The 22,798-nt window shown below is 39.4% G+C and overlaps 2 protein-coding genes across 3 annotated transcripts; one reads left to right on the forward strand and one right to left on the reverse strand.

Moving 5' to 3' along the window:
• The first annotated feature begins 1,748 nt into the window (after positions 1–1,748).
• On the forward strand, positions 1,749–14,891 carry firrm (fignl1 interacting regulator of recombination and mitosis). Its single transcript, XM_068707225.1, has 23 exons — positions 1,749–1,797; positions 1,906–1,994; positions 2,201–2,305; positions 2,462–2,602; positions 2,884–3,046; positions 3,218–3,302; positions 3,390–3,528; positions 4,100–4,189; positions 4,320–4,384; positions 4,478–4,626; positions 5,624–5,753; positions 6,390–6,576; positions 7,702–7,784; positions 8,016–8,067; positions 8,564–8,653; positions 9,297–9,482; positions 11,306–11,425; positions 11,554–11,649; positions 11,804–11,917; positions 12,012–12,116; positions 12,199–12,279; positions 12,355–12,501; positions 14,694–14,891. Exons 2-23 carry the CDS (start codon positions 1,929–1,931, stop codon positions 14,889–14,891), a joined length of 2,592 nt encoding a protein of 863 aa, XP_068563326.1. The 5' UTR covers positions 1,749–1,797; positions 1,906–1,928.
• scyl3 (SCY1-like, kinase-like 3) lies at positions 14,509–21,801 on the reverse strand. Of its 2 annotated transcripts, none has more exons than XM_068707228.1 (14): positions 21,522–21,801; positions 21,223–21,402; positions 20,634–20,819; positions 20,136–20,249; positions 19,961–20,017; positions 19,782–19,884; positions 19,541–19,652; positions 19,370–19,447; positions 19,012–19,151; positions 18,670–18,860; positions 18,313–18,484; positions 17,146–17,316; positions 16,260–17,053; positions 14,509–15,807 (listed from the first exon to the last, which is right to left on the reverse strand). In XM_068707228.1, exons 2-14 carry the CDS (start codon positions 21,385–21,387, stop codon positions 15,742–15,744), a joined length of 2,349 nt encoding a protein of 782 aa, XP_068563329.1. In that variant the 5' UTR covers positions 21,388–21,402; positions 21,522–21,801; the 3' UTR covers positions 14,509–15,741. The 2 variants fall into 2 exon arrangements, with proteins under 2 accessions (XP_068563329.1, XP_068563327.1); XM_068707226.1 differs by having other exon boundaries at positions 21,223–21,405.
• Positions 21,802–22,798: the final 997 nt, after the last annotated feature.

Here is a 22,798-nt window from a genome sequence, read left to right on the forward strand (position 1 = left end):
GTTAGTCCCTTCCTGCAGCCACAGGCGCTAACACCTCTGCTGGGAAACAAAGGTGCAACAAAAGCGTGATGGTTTACTTCAATGCTCAAGATTGTATCAGTAAAACAATAGCTCACCAGACACTGATTTTATAGAGTCAATCAGGTCAGGGCCATGAGAAATTCCAGACTCCTAAGGATAAATATCATCCTTCCCTTAACTGATTTAAATACAATCTAAAAATTCCTAAACATCTCAGTCATTTTCAGCCCAACCTGCATGTTTATTTGAAATATATATAGAGTGTACTGCATATTGCCAGCAAGTCACATTCCATGTAACTAGGAAATTGTCATTTCCAATATTTATCTGTTATGTGCTTCGTTTGATCACTGACAGAGTTTGCTATCAGGTCGAGAGGATTAAAACTGCTTGAAAAAGGAATAAAACCTTTACAGATGCATTACAGACCCTTACCTGCCTCTCAACTAGTCTTTATTTACAAAAACATATTTTGAATCTCTTTTTTCTCTCGAAAGTGTGGCATTTTTTAAACCATCATCATATTTCATCAGAAGTGCCCTTCATTTGTTAAGGGTTATTGAATTCAACCTAGAGTTAATTACACGAGAGACAATTTACATAAATGTAAATGATACACATCTGAAAAACATTTTAGAATATATATATTTTTGAACGATGTACAATAATATTTGGCTATGCAGGCAGAATGTATTTACATGTATTTATAATTTTTGCAATAGAAAAATGATTCTGTCTGTATATATACTTTAGTTATTGTGGATTTTTTACTTAGTTAATATTCTTTACTGTTACTTATTTACTTATTTATAATACTTGTTTTTTTATTTACTATGTCTCTTGTTTGCACTACACTGTATGCTGCTGTAATCCTGTAAATGTCCTAATAATAAAGGATTATTTTATTTTACACAGATTCATGATGATGGTTGTTATTTTCAACGGTTTACATTCATCGCGTTCTTCAATTGGTTGAAACCTTTGGATTTTAACATTTTAACCAATCAGAGTGAGGGCAGATGAGCCGCCGTTGTGCCCTACGTCACATCCGATTCAAACAACGGCGCGCGATATGTCTTGTCCAAAGCGATGCAAAGAGTGTAAGGTCCACAGTCAACTATCTTCTTTATAAGTGTTCCACGTTTTAATGAATAAAATGGTGACACTAAGAGAAACAAACGCGTAGGTCTGAACAGAAGACACAGTCAATCATTTATGGTAAGAAGCTGTACGTGTTATCGAAACTATCATTAACTACTATGCTAACTTTAAACGCTACCATTAGCAAAACATATCGTAGCAAGCTAACGTTAGTCTCGTCTCTCTCGTTTAAACAGGAAGTGAATTCTTAATAACCTGATACTGATAACGCTATGGTGCTAAATTGAGTCAGTTTGAGTGACTCAGTCTGTGACATTGTCCTGAACCTCCCGGTGACTGCTGTCATCATGTCCCAGACCAACACCTCTCTGCTGGACGAGGTGGTGCAGTGGAGCCAGGAAACCTGCCGCCAGAAGCTCAAGTCTGTCCTGCCAAAACTCACCATATCCTCTCAAACGTTGCATCTAACTCCGTTTCATTCTTCAGGCTCAGCTCATGATTCATAGCATCATACCAATGCAATATGCCAGTTCTTATGAATATATATATTGAACACCAACATTTTCAAGATGATAGATTGTAATGTTTGGTAAATGTAAATGTTGGTTGCGTTTGTTTTCCTTGACTGTTTGCACTCTTTGCATAATAACTCTGAGAGTTGGGATGATCATATACGTAAGTTTATTCACTGCACAATTTGTATTTACAGACTGCTTACTTTTTGCCTTGAGCACCATTTGTGATCTAAGTATGAGCTGTCTCATAAACATAACGTCCATACAGGTACACTGAAGATCATTACAGACATGTTCCTCCCTCATATCGGTTTGTCTGAGCTGGAAGATGAGTGCTTCTCCAAGATCTTACCAAAGGTAAACAACATGATGAATGCATATTGTCACTAGGACCTATTATGTGAATATCTTTACTCCCAGGTCATGGGAAAAGCCCAAAAGATTTGCTAATAGAATTATAGTTGTCTTGTGAATTACTATTCATTTACACCTTCTCTTCAAGGTGTATTTTAGTATTTCAGTATTGATTTGTTTCTGTGCTTATCTGTCACACATGTCTGCAGGCGGTGACCATGTTTGAAAGCATGATCAAAGAAATCTTGGACCAAGTTGGAGGGCTGTCCAGTCAAAACACTGAACTGTGCGCCTTACTAAGAAACATTCTGCAGGTACCATTCTTATTACTTGTTACAAAGCAAGGCTGTGTATTTACAAATGGTACAATTAGTACCATACAAGTTTAGGACATGTATGATATTTCTTTCTAAAAAAACGTTGTCACTTCTTTCCGTACCAATATTTTGACAAGACGCTTTCTGTTTCAGGCAATGATGCAGATAATTGATGCGCTGTCATCTTGTGTGCGTCACATTGGCACATTAGAGGAAGCCCCTGACTTAGATGCCATCCGCTCGTTACCGACTTGTATCCTGAAAGTCCTGAAGGAAACCTTTCAGCACTGCAAGGTTGGTGCGTTTGGTTCATCAGTGGCTGTAATGAGTACATTTTAATTCTGTGCAGAGCTCACTCACAATCTGCTATTTGAGCTCAAGATGACCTCATTAACTAGAAACTACAGTGATGAGCATCTTTCAGTAGCATTAAATAATCACTTAGGGATGCAAGGGAACATGAAATCCAGCCACAAATTCATCTAAATCCATCTTCTGAAAAATCTTTTCTGTATTTGTGAAATCTATAAAAATGAAAATAATGATTTTCAGCATACTCTGCATGTTGTCCTCAGGAGAGTGAGGTGGTTTACTGCGGCCGTCTGTCCCTGGTGGCTGACCTGCTACAGGGACTCTTCAAGGAGGCTTACTCCCTCCAGAAGGGTCTGCTGGAGCTGCTGGACAGGGTTTCCCTGGACAGCAGTGCCCCAGAGGAAGAGGTCTCTGACATTGTAGCAGGTGTGTGTGTGTGTGTGTGTGTGTGTGTGTGTGTGTGTGTGTGTGTGTGTGTGTGTGTGTGTGTGTGTGTGTGTATCTGTTGGTTTTCCACAGATTCACCTGTTTGTTATTAAGCCCGTCTCTTGCTGTACCTGTAGACCATCAATGCAAGTTATTTTTCATCTTCCTCAGTGATTCACAACCTACTGGATATCTGCTCTATTATCTCCAACCTGGACATAGCACTGCACGCAAACACATGGAAGTTTCTCATCAAGTCAGTACAGCAGACACACATGTTGACACGCTACTGTCACTGGATGAATCACTTTGTTTTAAGAGTTGAATGAATACTTCTGTTCAGACAGAGTCTGAAGTACCAGTCGTTGGTGGAGGAACATCTACATCACGGTGACATCAGCAACAGCCTGTGTGACAACCTGTTGGCCTCCTTCAACAACTGTGTGGAGCTGGCTGAACAGATTAAACATGCTGGTCTGCAGGTAGGAAAGCTGTGATTGGTAGAAAAAACAAAAACAAACAACACTCTTGTTCGAGATGAACTCGAGTGGATGAGAGCAGAACAAAAATATTGTGGTCAAGTTGTACAGTTTTCAGACGCCTTCAAAGAATAAACAGGAAGTCACAGAAATAGTTTCATCCTATTAGATCCGATCTATAGGCTGCTTGTAGTCTCGTTCTGATTTATCCATATGTTTGTTTATGTGGAAACGTGCGTTGTGTGCTATCCTGTGTTCTGTTTATGTCTGCCTGTGAAACACTTTGCTGCTCGACTTGATATGTGTTGTATAAATAAGCTTTATTATTATCAATCACACCAGATATGTTTCTAGATTAAACCGTCGTCGCACAACATGTGACTAATAGACAACAATATAGCGTTGAGTGTTACAATTAAACAATTAGGATTTTCTACAAAACGTGGTCTAGAGCTTATTAATAGGTTTTAGCTGCTTTTTACAGATTCAGGACTATTGAATGAGTATTTCTTAAGTTTGTTTCCTTTAATATTTTGTCACCGTTTTGTTTAATGCTCTTTTGTCCTTTTTAAAGGAAGCAACACAAAGCCCAGAATACAAGCTGTTCCAGAAAACTGCAAAGATGTGTCGATTTTTTGCCAACACTTTGGTTCATTACATAAAGGTACAACAAGTTAGATCTGCTTGACTTCCTCTTGACTCTTACATTGTGCCATCTGTTTCACTTTTAATTCTCTACGTCACAATACAAAGCAGCCGATCTTGCATCCCATCTTTCCTTATCCTTTCAACAGGAATTTAAGTTTTTTCTGACAAAGTATTGCAACTGCTATCACCAGCTCTACCTCCAGATCATCAGGTATGTGTGGTTTAAGCAGCAGACACAGACAACTTGTCCTTTTGAGTTAACAACTCTTGAGTAAAGCGAAACGTACGTTCTGATGTTTTTCAGTAAGTTCCCTCCCAGCTTGTGTGCTCCAACATTGCCCTCGGCTCTGTCCATGGAGCTGAATGCGGCGGCTCTGGTTCCCATGGATGCCCTCCTGCTCCAGCTGTTACCTTTAAGGCCCTTCGCCGAATTTGTCCTCCAGAATGACCTGCGTGAGTTTGATGCTTGTCGTCAGCTTGATCTTTTCCCAGATACTGTGGTTGTGTTGATAGATGCTTTTCTGTTTCCCTTTGCAGTGATGAGCTGGACCATTCCTCATTCTAATGACATAAAGGATACAATTTGTACTTGTAATGTCAACTATTTGGCTGGAATAAATAATGCATTACATGTTTGCTGTAATTGTAACAGAAAATAATAGAGGTCTTCGGATGGTGGACACAAAACAAATAATGGCTTTGGAACAGTACTGCCAATTGTGAAAACTTAACAAAATAGTTACATGTTTTATTTTATTACCACCATCCACACTAACCCCCGTTTTCATTTGGGAGCTTTAGCTCTGTGAGACAATGGTGCCTATTTCAATAATTGTTTTCTATTAGCTTTTATTTACTGTTGTTAGAGTGACAAGTTAACACCTTTCCAACACATTAACAGTAGTGTTCACTTTCCCTTTAAATACACAAATCGCTCAATAAAGCCACACTAAAGTAAAACACACATTTAAAAGGTGAGTGACATGTTGATATTTATAATACTGACAGTGTAATGTTTACTTCATTCCTGGTGTTAGCATACCACCCACTCAAAACTCATCAACATTGGTATATAGTAGTAATACATCATTCACACTTTTCCTTTCACGATATGTTGAATTAGATCAGCATCTGCGCTGATACTGGTCCTGTGTGACGCATCAGTGATTCACTAACATAATGTATCGTATGCAGTTAGGCACAGGACATGCATTGACATACCCAGTTTTGGGGGCCTTCAGGACACATGCTGACTCTTAATATTTTACTTCCAAAACGTCATATCCACTGAGGACTGACTTCTCTGACAATAATATCATTTGCAAAATGTTGACTGTATGTTGTTACTCAAAACAACATGGCCACCATGTTTCTAGCTGCTGACTGACACTTGTGTCACCAAACATGTGACACACAACCCTAGAATGACCGTTGTGTTGTGTGTCTGCAGGGTCAGCTCCTGACCATGAGCTTCCTCGCTGTCTGCTGCTGCTGAGCGTCCTGGATCAGCTCGCCTCCCAACCAGAGGAGGTGCTGCAGCTGTGGTACACTGGCAGCCAGTTCTCAGAGGAAACACCCAGGTAATGAGTAGTGTTGTTGTTGTTGTTGTTGTCATCAAACTGAATTTTTTTAACATTTGGTGCTTTAATACAGGGACAAGCAGTTCAGTTTAGAACTGGTTTTCAGGCTGGTAACCAACTATAACCTTTGGGTTATTGATGTTGATGGATACTTGATTTTTATAATAGATTTTTATAAAATCTATATTGCTAATTTCAGTTTTCTTATTTTACAGTAAATTCAGAGTGAATCATTTTAGCATCCAACATAACTGATTAAATCAGACTTTATTCCAAATAAGAATTATAATAATTATGTAATAAAAGGACCAGCTGTGTAAATATATTGATAACTATAAATACACCAATATTTTACACTGCACAATGGTGTGTATATAAGATTAATTATGATAGTATTCAACCTTTGCGTTATAGATATATGTACAAAATGATTGATTTTTGATACTGATATCCTATTCAGCAGTAATAGAGCCCATGGTCACTAGTAATTTAGGACTTTAAAGAGTTAAATATTGAATAAGACTTTAAAAATGTATGCATCTTTCAGCAGTCTTGAAAGAGATTTTGCTATTCAATTATGTATTTAAACTAATGTTATGTAATTATATTCTTTTTATCCATCCCCTCTGTCTCCAGGCTTCCTCTCTACCAGGCGTTGTTCACTAGTTTCAGGCGATGCTACCCTGAGCGTCGGGTACCGGTGCTGTTGCCAGGCGTGATGATGAAGGGGCAGGCCCAGGTCCCGGTCACTCTACACAAACACATTTGTGTGCAACTCTGTGCCAGTGTGGCTGCTCTTCCCCCAGTGTACTTCCCCGTGCTGGTGAGGTCGACACACACAACCACATACGTTGTATCATAAGCAGCATCAGCAGAAGTGAACTCTGTTTCGTTATTAATGTTTAGACTATGTTCCACTGTGTATGTTTTCATAGGCATCATCCCACTTCTCCCCCCACTGGACACAAAAATCAAGCATTTGCCCATTTTTTAAGGAGTAGAAACCAGGAATGGGAATTTAGTTTGACAAACAGAAAAAGAGAAAGCAAAAATGAACTAAATCTTAAACCAGAAGTTTTTTTTTTTTTTAATCTTAAGACATCGCTTGTCCTGCCATTGTGTTTTATCATCAAACCTCTGAACATAATTTAGATTGGCAAACCATCTTGCGAATAATCAAGAATGTTTGATGTAAGCAGGATTTGTTTTGTTTCGGGTGTGGTGCTGTTGCAGTTGGGGTCGACCTTCTCACAGCAGGGTTACGATGACACTTGCCAAGACGTGTCGTCAGTCAACTTGTCCCGAGTCTCTGTTGGACCTAACCTCGCCTCAAACCCGTCTGTAAATGGATGCTTGCCATGAGTTTGAGGTCTTTCACTAATGATAACTGAGGTTTTCTTTGTCACGGATGTTTTAAGTAGAGTCCTACCGATATGTTGGAAGGTATTATTGGCCAATATTAGTGTTTTAGAGATACTGTGTGTCCATACTGGCAAATATGCATTAACATTCATAGGCTGCAATTCAGCATTATTTGATTAATTGCCAACTTTAAAAAAAATAATAGTAATTTATTGTTCAAGCATAAAATAAACTGGCAAATAATAACACAGTTTGAGGGGTACTAGTCTGGAATTGCTTTCATTTTAAAAAGGAATATTGGCCATTTTCATTTTTTTTTACCTGCATCACAAATGAAGTATAAGTTGGCCTCTGTTTTTAGGTGGTTTATTTATTTGGGATATTTATTCATATTCTGGCCATGAGTTTTGTTTTGGTGCAGGATTTCCCGTCATTCATTGCAGGTTATTCTTTCATTTTCGTTATACTCTCTTTCTGTTCAATTTCATGATATCTTGTTTTTTCAGACTCCCACATTTTGTTCCGTTTACTCCCACCTCCCCACCGTTCCCCTCTGACCCTGCGCTGTCCTTTATCTCTTTTCCAGGAGCGGTGTTTGTTCGATACGGTTCTGCAGCCTGATACTCAAACAGCTCTACTGGCAACAGATGTGTGGTGCTTTACAGCACGGTGAGTGTGTTCACATATACTGTATCATTTGATTTTAAAGAAGTGTACACTCTGCAGTTATATTTTGAATCAGGCATACTGTTCTGTACACTGTGTTGTGCTACATTATTTATAACAAACCCACATTTGAGGTACTTTTAGAGTTATTATTGTTACTGTTTCACCAGTTTTTACCCATATTTTTCTGTACAATATTGAATCCACTGTTGATTTAATCTTCTGTGCTTACAGATATGGAACAGCAGAACTATGTCTACATCATGTCCTCCTTGTTGCTCAGCTGGTGGGTAGAGACCAGTACACAAAACACTTGAGAGGGTTCATTTTGTGGTCTTGTTTTATTTGGATCAGAAAGAAAGGGAGTTCACAGCAAATTGCACTTTACGACCCATTTTCAGATATGAATTATAAAGATGCTGAGTAGACCTTGAAATTGCAGGATTTCTGACATCTAGGCTCTTGGATGTTTCTCCATGTCCGTGACCTCTTCCTGAGCACTTTCTAAAATAACTCTAAATCCCCTTAATCTCCTCTCTGTAGGGTTATGAGTTAGAATGGGGTCCTGTGGCACCCCTACAGAGGAGACAGACCTCAGGGACAGCTTTTAATAACCTGTTACATCATTACGTCATCAGATTAAAGTGGATCTCACTCATTTTCATTCACGTCCCTTTCCATCAGTTTGTCTCTCTGCTGCCTTGATGCCCTCGTGATTTTACTCCCCCTGAGCCTTCACACTGTTCCTCACCTCTTCTCTACTTCTCTCTCTTCTCCCCCAGGTGAAATCTTGCACCACTGAGTGTTACCAGTCGGCCCACCTGGGCCTGCTGTTCAAACGCATGGTGTTCCTCATGACGCCAGACCACCAGGTTAGAAATGCTGGGAACTAAAAATTTCATTTTTTATGAAATCACAAATGACTTTAGAGTGTCAACTTAAATCAAATGTTCACAGTTTTGTATTATAATTCATTCAAAAACAGAGTACACACAGTTACTACCTTCAAATCTGACAATTCAGTCAATACTTCTTAACACTAAAAGGCCGAATATGATGAAAACTTTGACTTTTGAATGAAAGTGGTGTAGACTTTGTATTGCAGGTATTTTACTTACATCTAACAGTTGCACAGTATGACAACATTTTTTTAATACAGTTTTAATATCATTTTGTAAACTATATGTTGCTGCAAAAGTTGGTTGTCCGTTACACAAACAGAAAGACTTTCATTGGTTCCAAAATGAAAGTGCTTAAACATTTAGAGGCATTGGGACCCACATTTATATTGTTTCCCTTTTTTTTTTTTTTTTTTTTAAATGGAACCGTATATGTTATAGACGTATAGATATGTTTTTACATTTCATAAACATAGTGACATTAAAAATCAATAAAGTCAGGTGATGGGCCACCAGAGCAGCTTCAGTGCTCCTGTGAGTGGATTCTACAAATCTCAGGAAATTGTACTGGCTTGATGAACACCACTGATTTATCGGAAGGTTTTTGTTTTTCCAGACGGAGCTGGTAGCGCACTTCCCACCATCAGAGGTGGAAAACCTTGCAGTGTGGCGACATGTACTTCTCAGAGCTCTTTCACAGGATGCACGTCACCGCGTAGAGGCCGACATCATCAACCTTACCCAAAGAGCTCTGACCGACTGGCAGAACGGAGGGTACAAACTAGGACAAGTGGACAAAGTGGTGAGGACAACCTCAGACTAACCAGTCGGTGCTTTTTGTTAATGTCACGATAGTGGACTGTTGTTTTTACTTCCTCCTACCATGAATAATTAGAGCGTTAATGTCTGCTTTGTGCTCAACAAAACATAAACATCAAATTGTGAGATAAGGGTAAATGGTGTTTATGGAACTGTTTTCCCCTGAAGACAAGGGAAATGTAGTGACTGATATTGAATTACATGGAGAGGAAATAAGCAATACAAACATCAAGGGCAAGGCTGCGCCATTGTTTCTGTCCTTGTGAACTCCAGAGAGTGGATAGGTGACAAATGACCACAACAAGTGACTGTAATAGTAAGATAAGCTTGTTCTCATGGTTGAGAACAGATGGCACAGATAGACGCTACATGGTTTATAAGGTTTTAAGTCATGACAGCATAATAGAACACTTATTGCATTGAATCACACTTTTAAGTCTGATTGTGTATTTCTCCTCAACTTTTATGATCCGTCACTCTGCAAGCATGGAGAGGATTTGACAGAAGAATACAATACATCCCATGAATTTAGACAATGAAGGCTAAATTCTCTACTAGAGATGGTTTAGACCAGGGGTCACTAATAGGCGGACCGCGGTCCGGATCCGGACCCAGACGCCGTTGTATCCGGACCCTGGACCTAAAACCGATAGATAATTGAGAATTATTACATTTTGACGGAGCGCCTATATTTTAACCGGCGCAGCTTTTCTAGCCTTTACGGCACTCGGTCAGTGGTCCAGGAAACAAACCGACCAATTACATGCGTTGTATATCACATCACGTGATGCAGCTCAGTCAATCAGATATGGGTATTCTGACACGTTTCCTGACTCGAGTGAGACGTACACACACGGGGCTGAGACGAGGAAAGAGAACGAAGGACAGGTTGTAGACTACAGACTTACAGACTCTTATAGGTTAATTCTTCCCACGGACAGTTTAAAACCAGTGTGTCTCACATGTTCAGAGACCGTGACGATTATTAAGAGGAAATGGTGCATAGTTACGAAATCATTTCACCTCAGGTTGATAGCAGACCACCTCAAGGTGTCACTCTAATCTGAAATTAGACAAATTGTCTCATGAACGTGATTTGAAGTTAGGTCAATCATGCGATTTTGAAAGGCTTTAATTTTTAAATGCTACATCAGAATGTGCTGGTTCTCTCTGAGTGACAACTTGAGGTGGTCTGCTATCATCCTGAGGTGAAATGATTTTGTAACTATGCACCATTTCCTCTTAAGATGCACATTCTTTGAAAGTTTTCAGTTATGTCAGTTATTCTTCCAGCCCTTATTTTACTTGAAATGAGAAGAACATTTATTTATGTATTTCTATGTATTATTTATAATCCATCCAGTTCAATTTAAATACTGAGAATAATAATTGTTAAAATATAATTGATGTGTACTTTCTTTATTTGATTTAACAGTTGCTGACTACACAGAGACATTACTCTTTTGGAATTTGAATTGAATACCCCTGGTTTAGACTATAAAAGATTAATGTTCAGGTGGAAAAAGTGATAATTTATTAGTCTCGTTGGTTTTGGAATATGCCACTTTGTGGAATGTTTTCAACTCATGCATGACTTGTCTTTCCATCGACCTTCAATAATCATCTTCTTCAGGGTATTCCAGTGTAGCTCTATTTTACAGTCATATTGTCCAGCTGCTATCAGTCAAATTCATGCCAGAATGATTAAATCCAGCTGAGAATACAATGCAAGGAAGCAGGGTGGGGGAATTTTAAATGGTAAACATGCACAAGTGTTGGATTCTACAAAGTTCCCTCTGTCTCCAGAACACGGTGCTGTTCCTCCTCCTAGCGGTGGTCCGGGTGCAATCACCTCCTGAGGAGCAGTGTGTGTTGTCTGCAATGAGGATAACCACACAGCTCTGGTTACGAATGTGTCCAGACCAGGTGAGAGACACACACACACACACACACACACACACACACACACACACACACACACACACACACACACACACACACACGGGCGTAGTGTGAATGCCTGACTGTTGTCCCTGTAACCTGTCATGATCCAGGTGCAGACCCACCCTGTTCTCCAGTGTACTCTGCAGCTGCTTCTGTCAATATCGGCCATTTTGGTGAAAAACATCGAACCACAAGTCATTTGTCAGGTATGTTAGTTTTCACAGTTTCATATTAAGTAGATAATTAAGAAAAATGGAGAAAACATCTGTTGGTGTGTGTGTGTGTGTGTGTGTGTGTGTGTGTGTGTGTGTGTGTGTGTGTGTGTGTGTGTGTGTGTGTGTGTGTGTGTGTGTGTCCCAGGCTGTGTTGTGTGTGGATAATGTGGTGTCTCAGAAGTGTGCGGATCAGCTGCAGCTGGCTGCTCTGGAGTTCCTCTCCTCGCTGGGGAAGATCTTCGTCCCTTCTGACAGCCAGGTAATCAGACCAGACTATTTCATGGGGATCTTACCTTTTTAAGTTCATTTATTGTCATATTTTCTCTTTCACACCAACTTTTTTTGTCCCACAGAATCAAATTCTGCCGAGGCTGAGTAGCCTGTTTGCTGTCCTGTTGGCTGACAGAGCCTGGCTGCTTCAACAGCACGCCCTGGAGGCCTTCTCTCAGTTTGCAGAGGTAGGGCGGAAACTCTATAGGTGTAATATTAAATATGGTTTATGCCTTGTCATAAAGTTAATGTGTCCTTTTGTGATTCAAGATTACAAACCATGAAGAGGTTATTTCTCAAAGTTTGAGTGTAGAAGATACCAAGACGAAGGTGGTGAACTATCTCAGCAAGGTAAGGAGAACGTATCGCAATGGAGATCGACTTTAGATAAAACAAATGAATGTAAATAAGTATGTCTTGTTGTAGACTGTTAATGCTCAAGAAGATGTGGAGTCAAGGCTGCAGAGGCTCAAGCTGGAGACGGCAGTTATTGAACAACACAATGAGAGGCTGGAAACTACCGAAGAAAATGCTTCCAACGAACTGTCTGCTGAAGCTGCTGCCGGTTCAGAGGTTAGTGGCGTCATTAAGTTCAATCAAAACTTCATTCACAGGCTTCCTGAAGATGCTTCACAATTATACTGTCCAAGTCACTCTGAGTGGCAGCTAGACACTACCTCCTAGTGTACATGTACCCATGTACAAACTGGGATGGTGAGATGATGTGAACCAGACTATTATTAATGAGGATTGTTTTAATATTGTTGTTGTAGATTTTGGTGGACAATGGTCAACATCACAGTGACCTAAAAACACTTTGTTGGATTATAGCCTAAGAATTCATATGCTAATTAAGACTATTTCAATGACTTTATACTATGACTTTTTATGACATACCATAATATTTTTAGGATTTTTTTAATGACCTACCTTATGATGATGTTTTTATGAGATTTATTTTTGACATACTAGACTGAATTTCTCATGACTTTTTTATTACATACTTTTCTATGACTTTTTTTGGCATACTATGACTTTATATACATTTACATTTTTTATGACGTGCTGTATTGTGACTTTTTCAAAAAATATTATGAAAGTCAATGTATAGTATGTCATACAAATTGTAATAAAGTATGTCAATAAAAGTCATTCAAAATAACTCACTAAAATGAATTAGAAGCGTCGTAGTAAAGTATGTCATAGTTTTTTTTTATTTATTATAGATGTCATAGAAAAGTATGCCATAAATAAACTAATAGTGTAGTAAGTCATTCAAAAAGTCATAGAATGGCAAGTCATGAAATATTATATCATGCCATAAAACGTGTCGTAGCAGAGTATGTCAAATGTCATAGTGAAGTACATCATAAAAAAGTCATGATGAATGTCATAGTATAGTATTTCATAAAAAAAAAAGTCATTCAATTGTAGTAAAAAAGTAATATAATCTATAATAAAATGATATAATATAGTAAGTCTTAATTTAGTATGGAGAAAAAATGTCTTGAGAAAGTCATAGTATATTATGTCATGTCGTGAAAAAAATCATAGCATGTGGTAAAATGTCATAAAGTTTTAGTATTGTATGTCATAAAAAAACAAGTTTCGTATGAAAAAAGAAAAGAAAAGTCATAGTATAGTGTCGAAAAGCATCATAAAAAAGTCATATTATAGTATGTTGAAAAAAGCTGAAAATAAATTCAAAGTATAGTATGTCAAAGGTCATAGTGTAGTGTGTTGGAAAAAAAAAAAGGTCATGTAGTATGTCGAAAAGTCCGAAAAAAAGTCTTGGTATAGTGTGTCAAAAGGAAGTCATAGTATAGTATGTCAAACAAATATAAAAATTCATATTATAGTATGTCAAAAAAAGTCTTAATATAGTATGTCTAACAAATGTAAAAAGTGATAGTATAGTATGTCGAAAAATGTATAGAATAGTATGTCACATAATGTCGTGAAAGGATTCATAGTATAGCATGTCATAAAATATCTGGAAGTCATATACTGTTGAAAAATGTCTTGAATAAGTCGTAGTATAGTATATCGAAACATGTCAGAAGTTAGTTAAGAATGTCAAGTTTGTTAATAGTATGTTGAAAACTGTAGTAAAAGTCAAGGTATAGTTTGTTAAATATCGTCATAGTATGTTATGTCAAACAAATATTAAGTCATTGTTTAATATACTAAAAACGTAATAGAATAATAGTATGTCGAAAAATAAGTCATAGTATAGTATGCCATTAAAAATCTAATTGTGTTGTATGTTTTAAGTCATTCAAAATATAATAAGTCACAAAACATGTTATAGTACAGTATGATAAAAAAATAATTATAAATGTTATATATATTGTTGGCGGTAAAGTCACTCAAAATGTCACTAGTACAGTATGTCATACAAAAAGTAATGAAAAATGACATAATATAGAACGTCATAAAAAAGCTATAAACAATTGTCATAGTATACTATGCAATAAAAGTCATATAGTATGTCATAAGTGATTAAAAAGCCATTTAAAATGTGATTGTATGTAAATATAAAAGCTCGGTCCAAACCTCCCTTAGCAATAACAAGAGCACTGGAAATAGTAAATTTATTCAGCAAAATATTTCTTCGTAAAGTATTACATAATGTCCTGCTCAGCGATTCAACATTTCATTTGTACAAGCGAGACTCCTGCCTCGTCTGATGTGAAATGAAATCCCATGTGAGTGAGACCGTAACCATGAAAAGAAGCATCAGTTCCCTGTAACTGTTCCCTCAGCCGTCCCCAAAGAGAGCTCGGCAGGAGGCCGGATCAGAGGACGAGTACAGCCGCTACATCCAGACGGCCGAGAGCGCTTTGAAAGCCCTTCAGGCTCTCGCCAATATTCCAGCACCGCCTCCACAGTGGCTGGAGCCCAGACTACAGGAGCTCCAGACCCTCATAGCCCACATCAGCACAGCCAAACCCACAACCTAGCTGCTACCAGCCTACATTAACTACCTGTGAGGTACACCTTTGCTGCTGCTGAAAAGTCACTCTTCACTTTTTAAACCTTTCCATGGTCTGATTTGATTGATATTGTTTATTAAACTTGTTTGAATACAAGTCGTTTGGTTCATTTGTTTGTATTTAGCACTCAAACAGGAGTCTTCACTGACTTTGTTATCAAAATTGTGCCGTACAAAGTTCCTGTATTGAGACCCATATTGGCTAGAGACTTGTTTTATAAAAGTCCAAGTTCAGTACTTGCCCTCAGTAGCCCTAAACAATTGCAATTACCATATACAATAGATCTAACAAATGTCTCGTAAAAAACAAGGTCATTTTATACAATAAAATCTTTACTTCACCAGCAACCAAAAACTAATAAATTACGTAATTTCACATTCATTCAAAGTGCAACCCCTCTGTAATTTAAACCCGACGCAATTTCGGCAAGTTATGTCTTCCTTAAAAGTATATCTTGATTTCCATGCCAGTAGTGAAGTTGGCATGTTTATAAAAAAAATAATAGAGAAGCAGATGTTAACATGACTTTCATCTCGAGGTGGTTCAGACCAGTTGGCAAACAAGTAAAAAAATGGCTTCATTTGTCCAAATCCAGCATCATCTGCTGATAAACTTCAAATCCTTCCAGTTGTAACGCAAGTCATCTTAACAAAAAGACAAAATAATGTTGCGGAACCATCATCATTCTTACTGCATCATGCTATCAAATGAAAACTGGAGCAACTTTCATCTTAACGACTGAATGTCTCTATGGTGCATCTTGAGGATCTGAGTCTCAGTGGTCAAGTCATGATGAAGCAGACGGACCAAAACGCCATCACCAGGAACCAGACTCATCCTCCCAGTTCAGGTCGTCTCCGTCACCCCAGCCATCCGCTTCAGTCTGAGAGAGAAGAAAACAGAACAATCATCACTGACATATTCTCTCTCATGCTTCATTGCCTATGAAATCTTTAACAAGACCAAAAAAGTGACTTATTTAAAGATGGATTTTAAAGCTGACAACAATCAGCTTTTTTTTTTGGCTCATGGGTCACTAGACAGTTTAGTCTCGCGTTTGTCCTTCAGGCCAAAAGTTAAAATGAGAAGAAAAGGGCCTCATGAACATGCAGCCTTTGATCAGAGGCTGCAAGCAGACACTGCTTCTTATTGAGGGATCACAAGAGGAAAACAGGTTTCCAACAAGTCTACATTTTTGCAGCTCTGCTTATTGTGTAAAAATAATAAAAATGTACAGTTGAAAATAAATGTTTTGCTTTGAGTGAAGTCCTTGACAAATAAAAAAATACTGCTTGAAAAATGTCTGTATGACAACACCACCACACACACACTCACCTCCGTCAGGTTGTCAACGGCGAACTTGGCGGTGAGTGTGACCGTATTGATGGAGGAGTCGACCTGCAGAGTCTTAGTGTTTTCTGCAGAGGCTGCGGATAGTCCAGCCTCACTCGCATTGCTCTCGTCCAGCAGCAGCAGAGCCAGAGAGGACGGTTTGATGTCCGGCACCATGTCTGCAAACAGATCCAGCTCTGGGTCCGGCTTGTCCCTTTTCTTCACCTTAATGGTGAACTCCTCCCCCAGACCTCCTCTGCCACCTTTCTTTCGTGGCACAGTGGGTTTGGGGTTCAATGGGCTGTGCGAGTCGCTCTCTTCTTGAGCCCAGCCATCGTCCAATGAGGACGCGGTCTTGCTCTGTGTGGATTGTCGCAGTGCTGGGGTCAATCTGAGGGGTTTGGAGGAACCCTGTCTCAGTGCTTCAGAAGCATGACTAACAGGTGTAGTAGCGCCCCCTCTGGGTGGTGCGAGTATAACTGGGTGTGATAAAATAGCCATAGGAGAAAGATCTGAGGTAGCTTCAGTGTCCTCAACGTCGTCCCACGGCTCCTCTTCCATGTTCGGGTGCGAGAGCGGCCGGCCGCTGCCGACTGGGTCTTCTCTCTCTGAGGCCTGAATGTGGATCTGGACCGACTGTCCGTCTCTGTTCTCGCTCTCTTCAGGGTCGCTCCAGTCCGGCCAGTCTTCCACTGGACCTTCTCGTCTGTCCGTCTGCTCTGGGCTGTAAGACAGCGGCTCCATCTCGCTGTCCTGACAATAGCCATTCAAAGGTAGAGACATCTGTCTGCTGACATCTGAAACATGTAAAACAAATGTATAAATAAAGAGACAGACAAATGAAGTGGTGAATACATTTGAATCATTATTATGGGAGGTGGGGTCATACCTGATTTTATTGGCAGCGGGTAACTTCGTGGAGTCTCCTTACTACCTGCTAAGCTGCCCATGTGACCCAGGACCAGACCGTCAGTCCCTGGTGGTCTGGGGAACAAATTCAAGACTTTTGAAGGTTGGGCCACATGAGGGTGGGAGCCTCCAACTATATGGACAGGTGAAGCTAAAGAATAGAGGTACGGTTAGTATTGAGCCAAAGTATAGTATGTCATTAAAATGCATTTATAAGTAATAGTATAGCATGCCATAAAAAAAAAAAAAATGTATTTAAAGTTAGCAAAATAAGCATGTGGAAAAAAAAAAAAAAAAGTCATTAAAATGTCATAGTATAGTATGGAATAAAATGTGATTAATTATCATGGTATTGTATGCCAAAAAAAAGTTATATAAATAGTCATAAGATGCCATGTCATAGTATAGTTCATTACAAAAAAATCATCAAAAAAAGACCGTTTTACATGTCATAAAAAGTAATATAGTATGTATAGTATGCCATACAAATCATAAAAAAGTCATTGTATAGTTTGTTATACAAACTATTATGTTTCTATTATGTTGTGAAAAAAAGGGTCACTAAGAAAGTCATAGTATAGTAGGTCACAAAAGATGTCAGAAAAATGTAATTTAAAAAAGTTGTAGTAGAGTATATGATACAAATGTCATAAGAAACATTAATAAGCCATAGTATGTCATAAAAAATGTTGGAAATAAATGTCATGCTAGTATAATTTGCCATAAAGAAATTCATTAAAAAACAATCATGCAATAGTATGGCCTAAAATATGTCATTCAAATAAAGTCATACTATTGTATAACATAAAATGTTATTGAAAAAGTCATAGTATGTCATGAAAAAGACATTTAAAACGCCATAGTATAGAATGTGATAAAAACAAATCATTAGAAATGTCAATAAAGAAAGAATTTAAAAATCCATAGAGTAGTATGCCATCAAAAAAAAAAAATCATAGTTTAGAATGTCATAAAAGTATAGTACGTAAAAAAATGAACTATGTAATTAATTAAAAAGTAATTGTATTGCACGTAATGAAAAGTCATTAAAAATGCAATAGTATGGAACACATGAATGTTGTTGACCGTCTATCTGCATTAAACTTTATTGATATACTGTAGTCATGATTACGTCAGTGTCGCTTACTGTCGGGGGTGACGTCTGTGGACCGTGTGAAGTTGGGCGTGGTGCGTTTGAAGACCTTGGACCTCTCTCCACCGACCACCACCTGAGCCCCCAGCAAGGGAACCAGCACCGCCAGACTCTGCAGAGTCATGGCCACCAGAGAATCACTGGTGTCCCTCATTCCCAACAAAACCTGCAGCCAGGAACAAACAAAAGTAACTCAGACAGGATCGCATGTCTATCCTCAAATGTAACACTCATATCTTACATTTTTAGATATTGAAAGAACAGTTGAACATTTTAAAGTGACCCAGGCTAGCTGTTCCCCCTGAAAACAGTCTCCTCCATAAGTAATGTTTAACTTTGTCAGCACTCCACCTGAGGTAGGATCTGGTTTTTGAGCTCGTCTTGGGAGAAGAACTCGGCGTAGATGTGCATGTGAGCCAGCAGAACGATCCGGATGTGTTCCTCGTTGACCTTAAAGAGCTTGAGAAGCTGGGGAATCACGTGTTTACGGTACAGAGACACAGACAGCAGGCACTCTTCATCGTTACCACCACCACTGGAACCTGAACACAAAAAGATAAAAGAGACGATGAGCAACAACCTCATGCAGTTTCACACAGAACGCTTCTTTCTCTTTGGCAGGGAATACAAAAAAAAATGATCTGAGTAGTTATTATTAGTAAGAGAAAGTTGAATAGAATGTTAAAATTCTACCATTCTTTGGCCTTAGAAGATGAGGCAGGAAGCTTTTGACTGCCATGGGTTCTGCAAACACAAGAGAGTTGAGGAGTTTGGGGACGAGGCGTGAACCTATCAGCTCTTCAGGGAGACTCTGGACCCGGTCCAGAAGAAACCTACACAACAGACACAGAACAGGGTATTATTAAATGATACATTATTTAATTGAGAGACTGTATAAGAAACACCATTTTAACTTCTTACAAATACACAAAAACAATAAGATTCTGAGTGTACTATATCAAACTTAAAGTCAAAGTGTGGACTGCCTTGGTAAACAATATGACACTGCACTGATCAAAAAGACATTTGTAAAAAAAGACATTATCCTCACTTAAAGAATTCATTCTTTTCTTCTTCCATCTTCAACGTCAGGCTCTTCAGAAAATCCCTCACTTCCAGAAAGTCATTCCTATTCAAAGAAACATAAATGTATTGTGTTAAAAAAACACGTCATCTTCCACTAACTACTGATGACAGCAAAAGCAAACAAAAGCCCACTAACCTGAAAAAGTCATGAGTCAGCAGGGAGCTGAGCGGGGGTCGAGACGAGGGGTCAGAGTTCAGCAGGCCCGCCTGCAGGGTCTTCGTCAGACTGTCGGACAGCTCCTGTGTCACTGAACCAGAGCAAAGAGTGGGAGGAGGAAGAAGACGTGTGTGAGAAGCTACCTGAACGTTCTGTTACAATGACACACACTGAGGTTGATGTCATCAGTGAACACGGCTGCAGACGTTCCTCTACTCACCACAGCTGTTCAGGAGAGAGATGAGCGTCTCCACCATCACCCCGAAAGAGTAACAGTCCCGAGAGTGAGCGGTTTTATCCGGAAACATTTTAAAGCCCTCGACCTGTCGATGACATGTTTCATGAGAACAAAAAGGGGAAGGTCTTCCATTTCCATAACGCACCCTTTAATCTGCTTACCTGCTCTTCTGGAGGAACGCAGCTGGCTTCTCTCACATTCTGAATGCTTGCGAGAAACTGAGGAGTTGAAGAAAATGAAAAATCAAAGTCAGTCTTCAAAGATCTGACCCGGGTGCTTTTCATTTTTGGAAGAACAAAGTACACACAGACGTCATATTGGATATTCTACTCGTACCTCAGGCGTAGCTTCAGAGAACTTGCAGACAGTATCCATCCCTCCCAGTTTCCAATGACCATCGTCACTGACAAATACAGATGAAAGGCAGACGTTGTTGTGGCTTGATTTGCCCTGGTGGTTAAGGAATACAATTTAGGAACTTCTTCATGCCAACTACTGTGAAACATGAAACCTCAGTAGTTACTTTTCATCCTGATGCCTCATTTAAATGTATTCTCAGGGACAATGAACACTGATTGAGCGTTACTGTGAATGTGCCTGTGTTAAGCCAAAAGGCTAATTTTCCTCCGGCCTGATGTTAAAGTTGGCCATTAAAACAACAAATTAAACAAACAACATATACAGTTAGAACAGGAGAAAGCAAGACATGCTGTCAAAAGATGAACAAGCTTGGAGGAGTCAGGAAGCATCCTGCAAATCAGGACATTTAGTCTCTCATCCATTAGGACAATTTTCTCAGAGGCTACTTTCAACTCGGCTGTTCTTTTTGCTCACCCTCTCGTGCAGAAACACGAGCGCCTGCAGGATGTCGTAGATTCCTGCGCAGATCTCCTCCGGGGAGAGGCTGTCCAGCAGCAGCTCCAGGGGCTGCACGCGCTCCGTCACCAGGTGGATGCCGCCGTCCTGCACCGAGCAGGACAGGAAGCGCAGCAGACACGGGTGCCTCAAAGTCTTCAGGTGCTGCAGGAAACAAAAAGCACTTCTTCATTTCCTACATTCCTTACAGTGAATGTTATCCAGCTGAAGGAAACATATTTGAATGGGAACTGATTGTGCAGCCCGATCAGTGTACTAAACTAAACCACCAATTAGGAATTTAGTACACAATGCTGTCGATGGAGAGCATGAAGATATTCTTTAGTAAGTATTATGATGTCATGATTATGATGCTAGCGAATTTGGTGGTAGGTCTCGTGGACGAGCATAAAGACTGCACAGATTATGCTGCAGTCCAATTATCCAACATTTGCCTCTGAGAACTACATAACTTCTAAAAACACTAAACAACAAGTACTCCTAAGCTAACGTTACCATTACTGCTAACGTTACAGAATAACGTCAAAAAGGCTTCAGTACGACTTACCTGTGCGGCTTTGTTGACTTTGTCCTCATTGCCTCGCTTGTGAACAAACACGGATGCCGGCTTTCCATCCTGGAGCATCGCTGAGTGCATGGTGAGTCCGGAGGGCAGGGTCAGGAGCGGCTCCTCCAGGGTACAGCTCCGCACCGCGCTGCTCTCCGCACCCATGGTCCGCGCTTAGTCCTGCTAGTGTGTGTAGGGGGGGGTGGGGGGCAAAGGGACGCGAGTCAAACGTGATATGTGACAATGCGATGTGGTCAGTCGGTAAGCAGGCAGCCATAAACGCGGAGGACACGCTTTACCTGTTTCACTGTCGTGGATGCACCGCTTGCTGTTGTGACAACTTAGCTAACGTTGTGTTGTTAGCTAGCTAACCTCGGCGTTACGTTAGCCAGCTCGTCATTGCTATGCGTGTCAGTTGCCCTTCCGCCTTCATACAATCGAGCCAATGGCGGCGTGGTTAGTTCTGTGCTTCTTCAATTTGATCAACCTGCTAGTTATTAGCGTGTAAGATATATTGCTGTCCACTTCTGGACTCATCAACGACGCTAACGTGGAGCGAAAGCTGTCCAGTAAACACGGACTCTTCCGGTAAAGGACGGAACCACAGAGCAGGGGACAGCGTTAGTTTAGAGAATGTAAGAAATGAATCACCGAGGTTTATTTGCTGTTTTGGGAAAATTAATTTTACTACTTAACTGTTTAATATAGTTTAGGCATTAGATGTAAGATTAATGTGCGTACTTTTAAGTTTTTATATCATACAAAACCACCAACACCCCTACTGTAAAACATAATGGTTGCAACCAAAATGGTGTGACAAAACGCAAGTATGTGCATATCGTGACTGAAATGAAAGTAGAAACTGTCAGAATCTGTCTTAAATTATGCTCTTGGTCTAATGTGGTCCAAGACATGTCTTTGTTGAAATCCATAGTACGAAAAACAGTTAGGAAGCTATTTAGAAACCTTGGAATAACAGAAAAAAACAGCTACATGTGACAATTATACCACTGGGTCGTGAACTTCATGTGGCGATTGACGGGATAGCTCTCAAAATTCTGCTTTAATAGTCTGCTGGTTGCAGCGCACGCTGTTGTTAAGAATGTTATCCTAACCCAAAATAGTGAACACTAGTGCAACATTACAAGCGAAGAGAGCATTTTGAGCTTTGTCCTGATTATTTTCTGGCTTCATAAAATAAATAATGTCAACAACATTTCTCTCATGGGATTTATCTGCTTTATGTAAATGGTGTTGTGTTACTGTTAAATGTTATCACTATACGTAAGATCATATAATTAAGTAACTGTACTCGTACAGTTAAAGCTATCTGGAAATGTTAGATCTCATTGTATCGCTGCATTATATATTTTACTTGTGCTTTATGTGTGTATGGATGAAGTTATCATTCAAATGTTATTCTTCATTACGGATAAATTGATAATCAGTTGTGTGTGAAACAGTTGGGAAAAGACAGAGAGCACTGAAATTGTATTTCATGTCTACTTTTGACCTATTTTTTATTTTATATCTATTCAACTTAAGTTGTATTTGTTTTCTGCTCACATTGTGTTTT

The sequence above is a fragment of the Cebidichthys violaceus genome, unplaced genomic scaffold (genome assembly GCF_023349555.1).
Source record: "Cebidichthys violaceus isolate CVI_PGR_0920_01 unplaced genomic scaffold, fCebVio1.0.p SCAF_13, whole genome shotgun sequence".
In the NCBI taxonomy this organism is placed as follows: Eukaryota; Metazoa; Chordata; class Actinopteri; order Perciformes; family Stichaeidae; genus Cebidichthys; species Cebidichthys violaceus.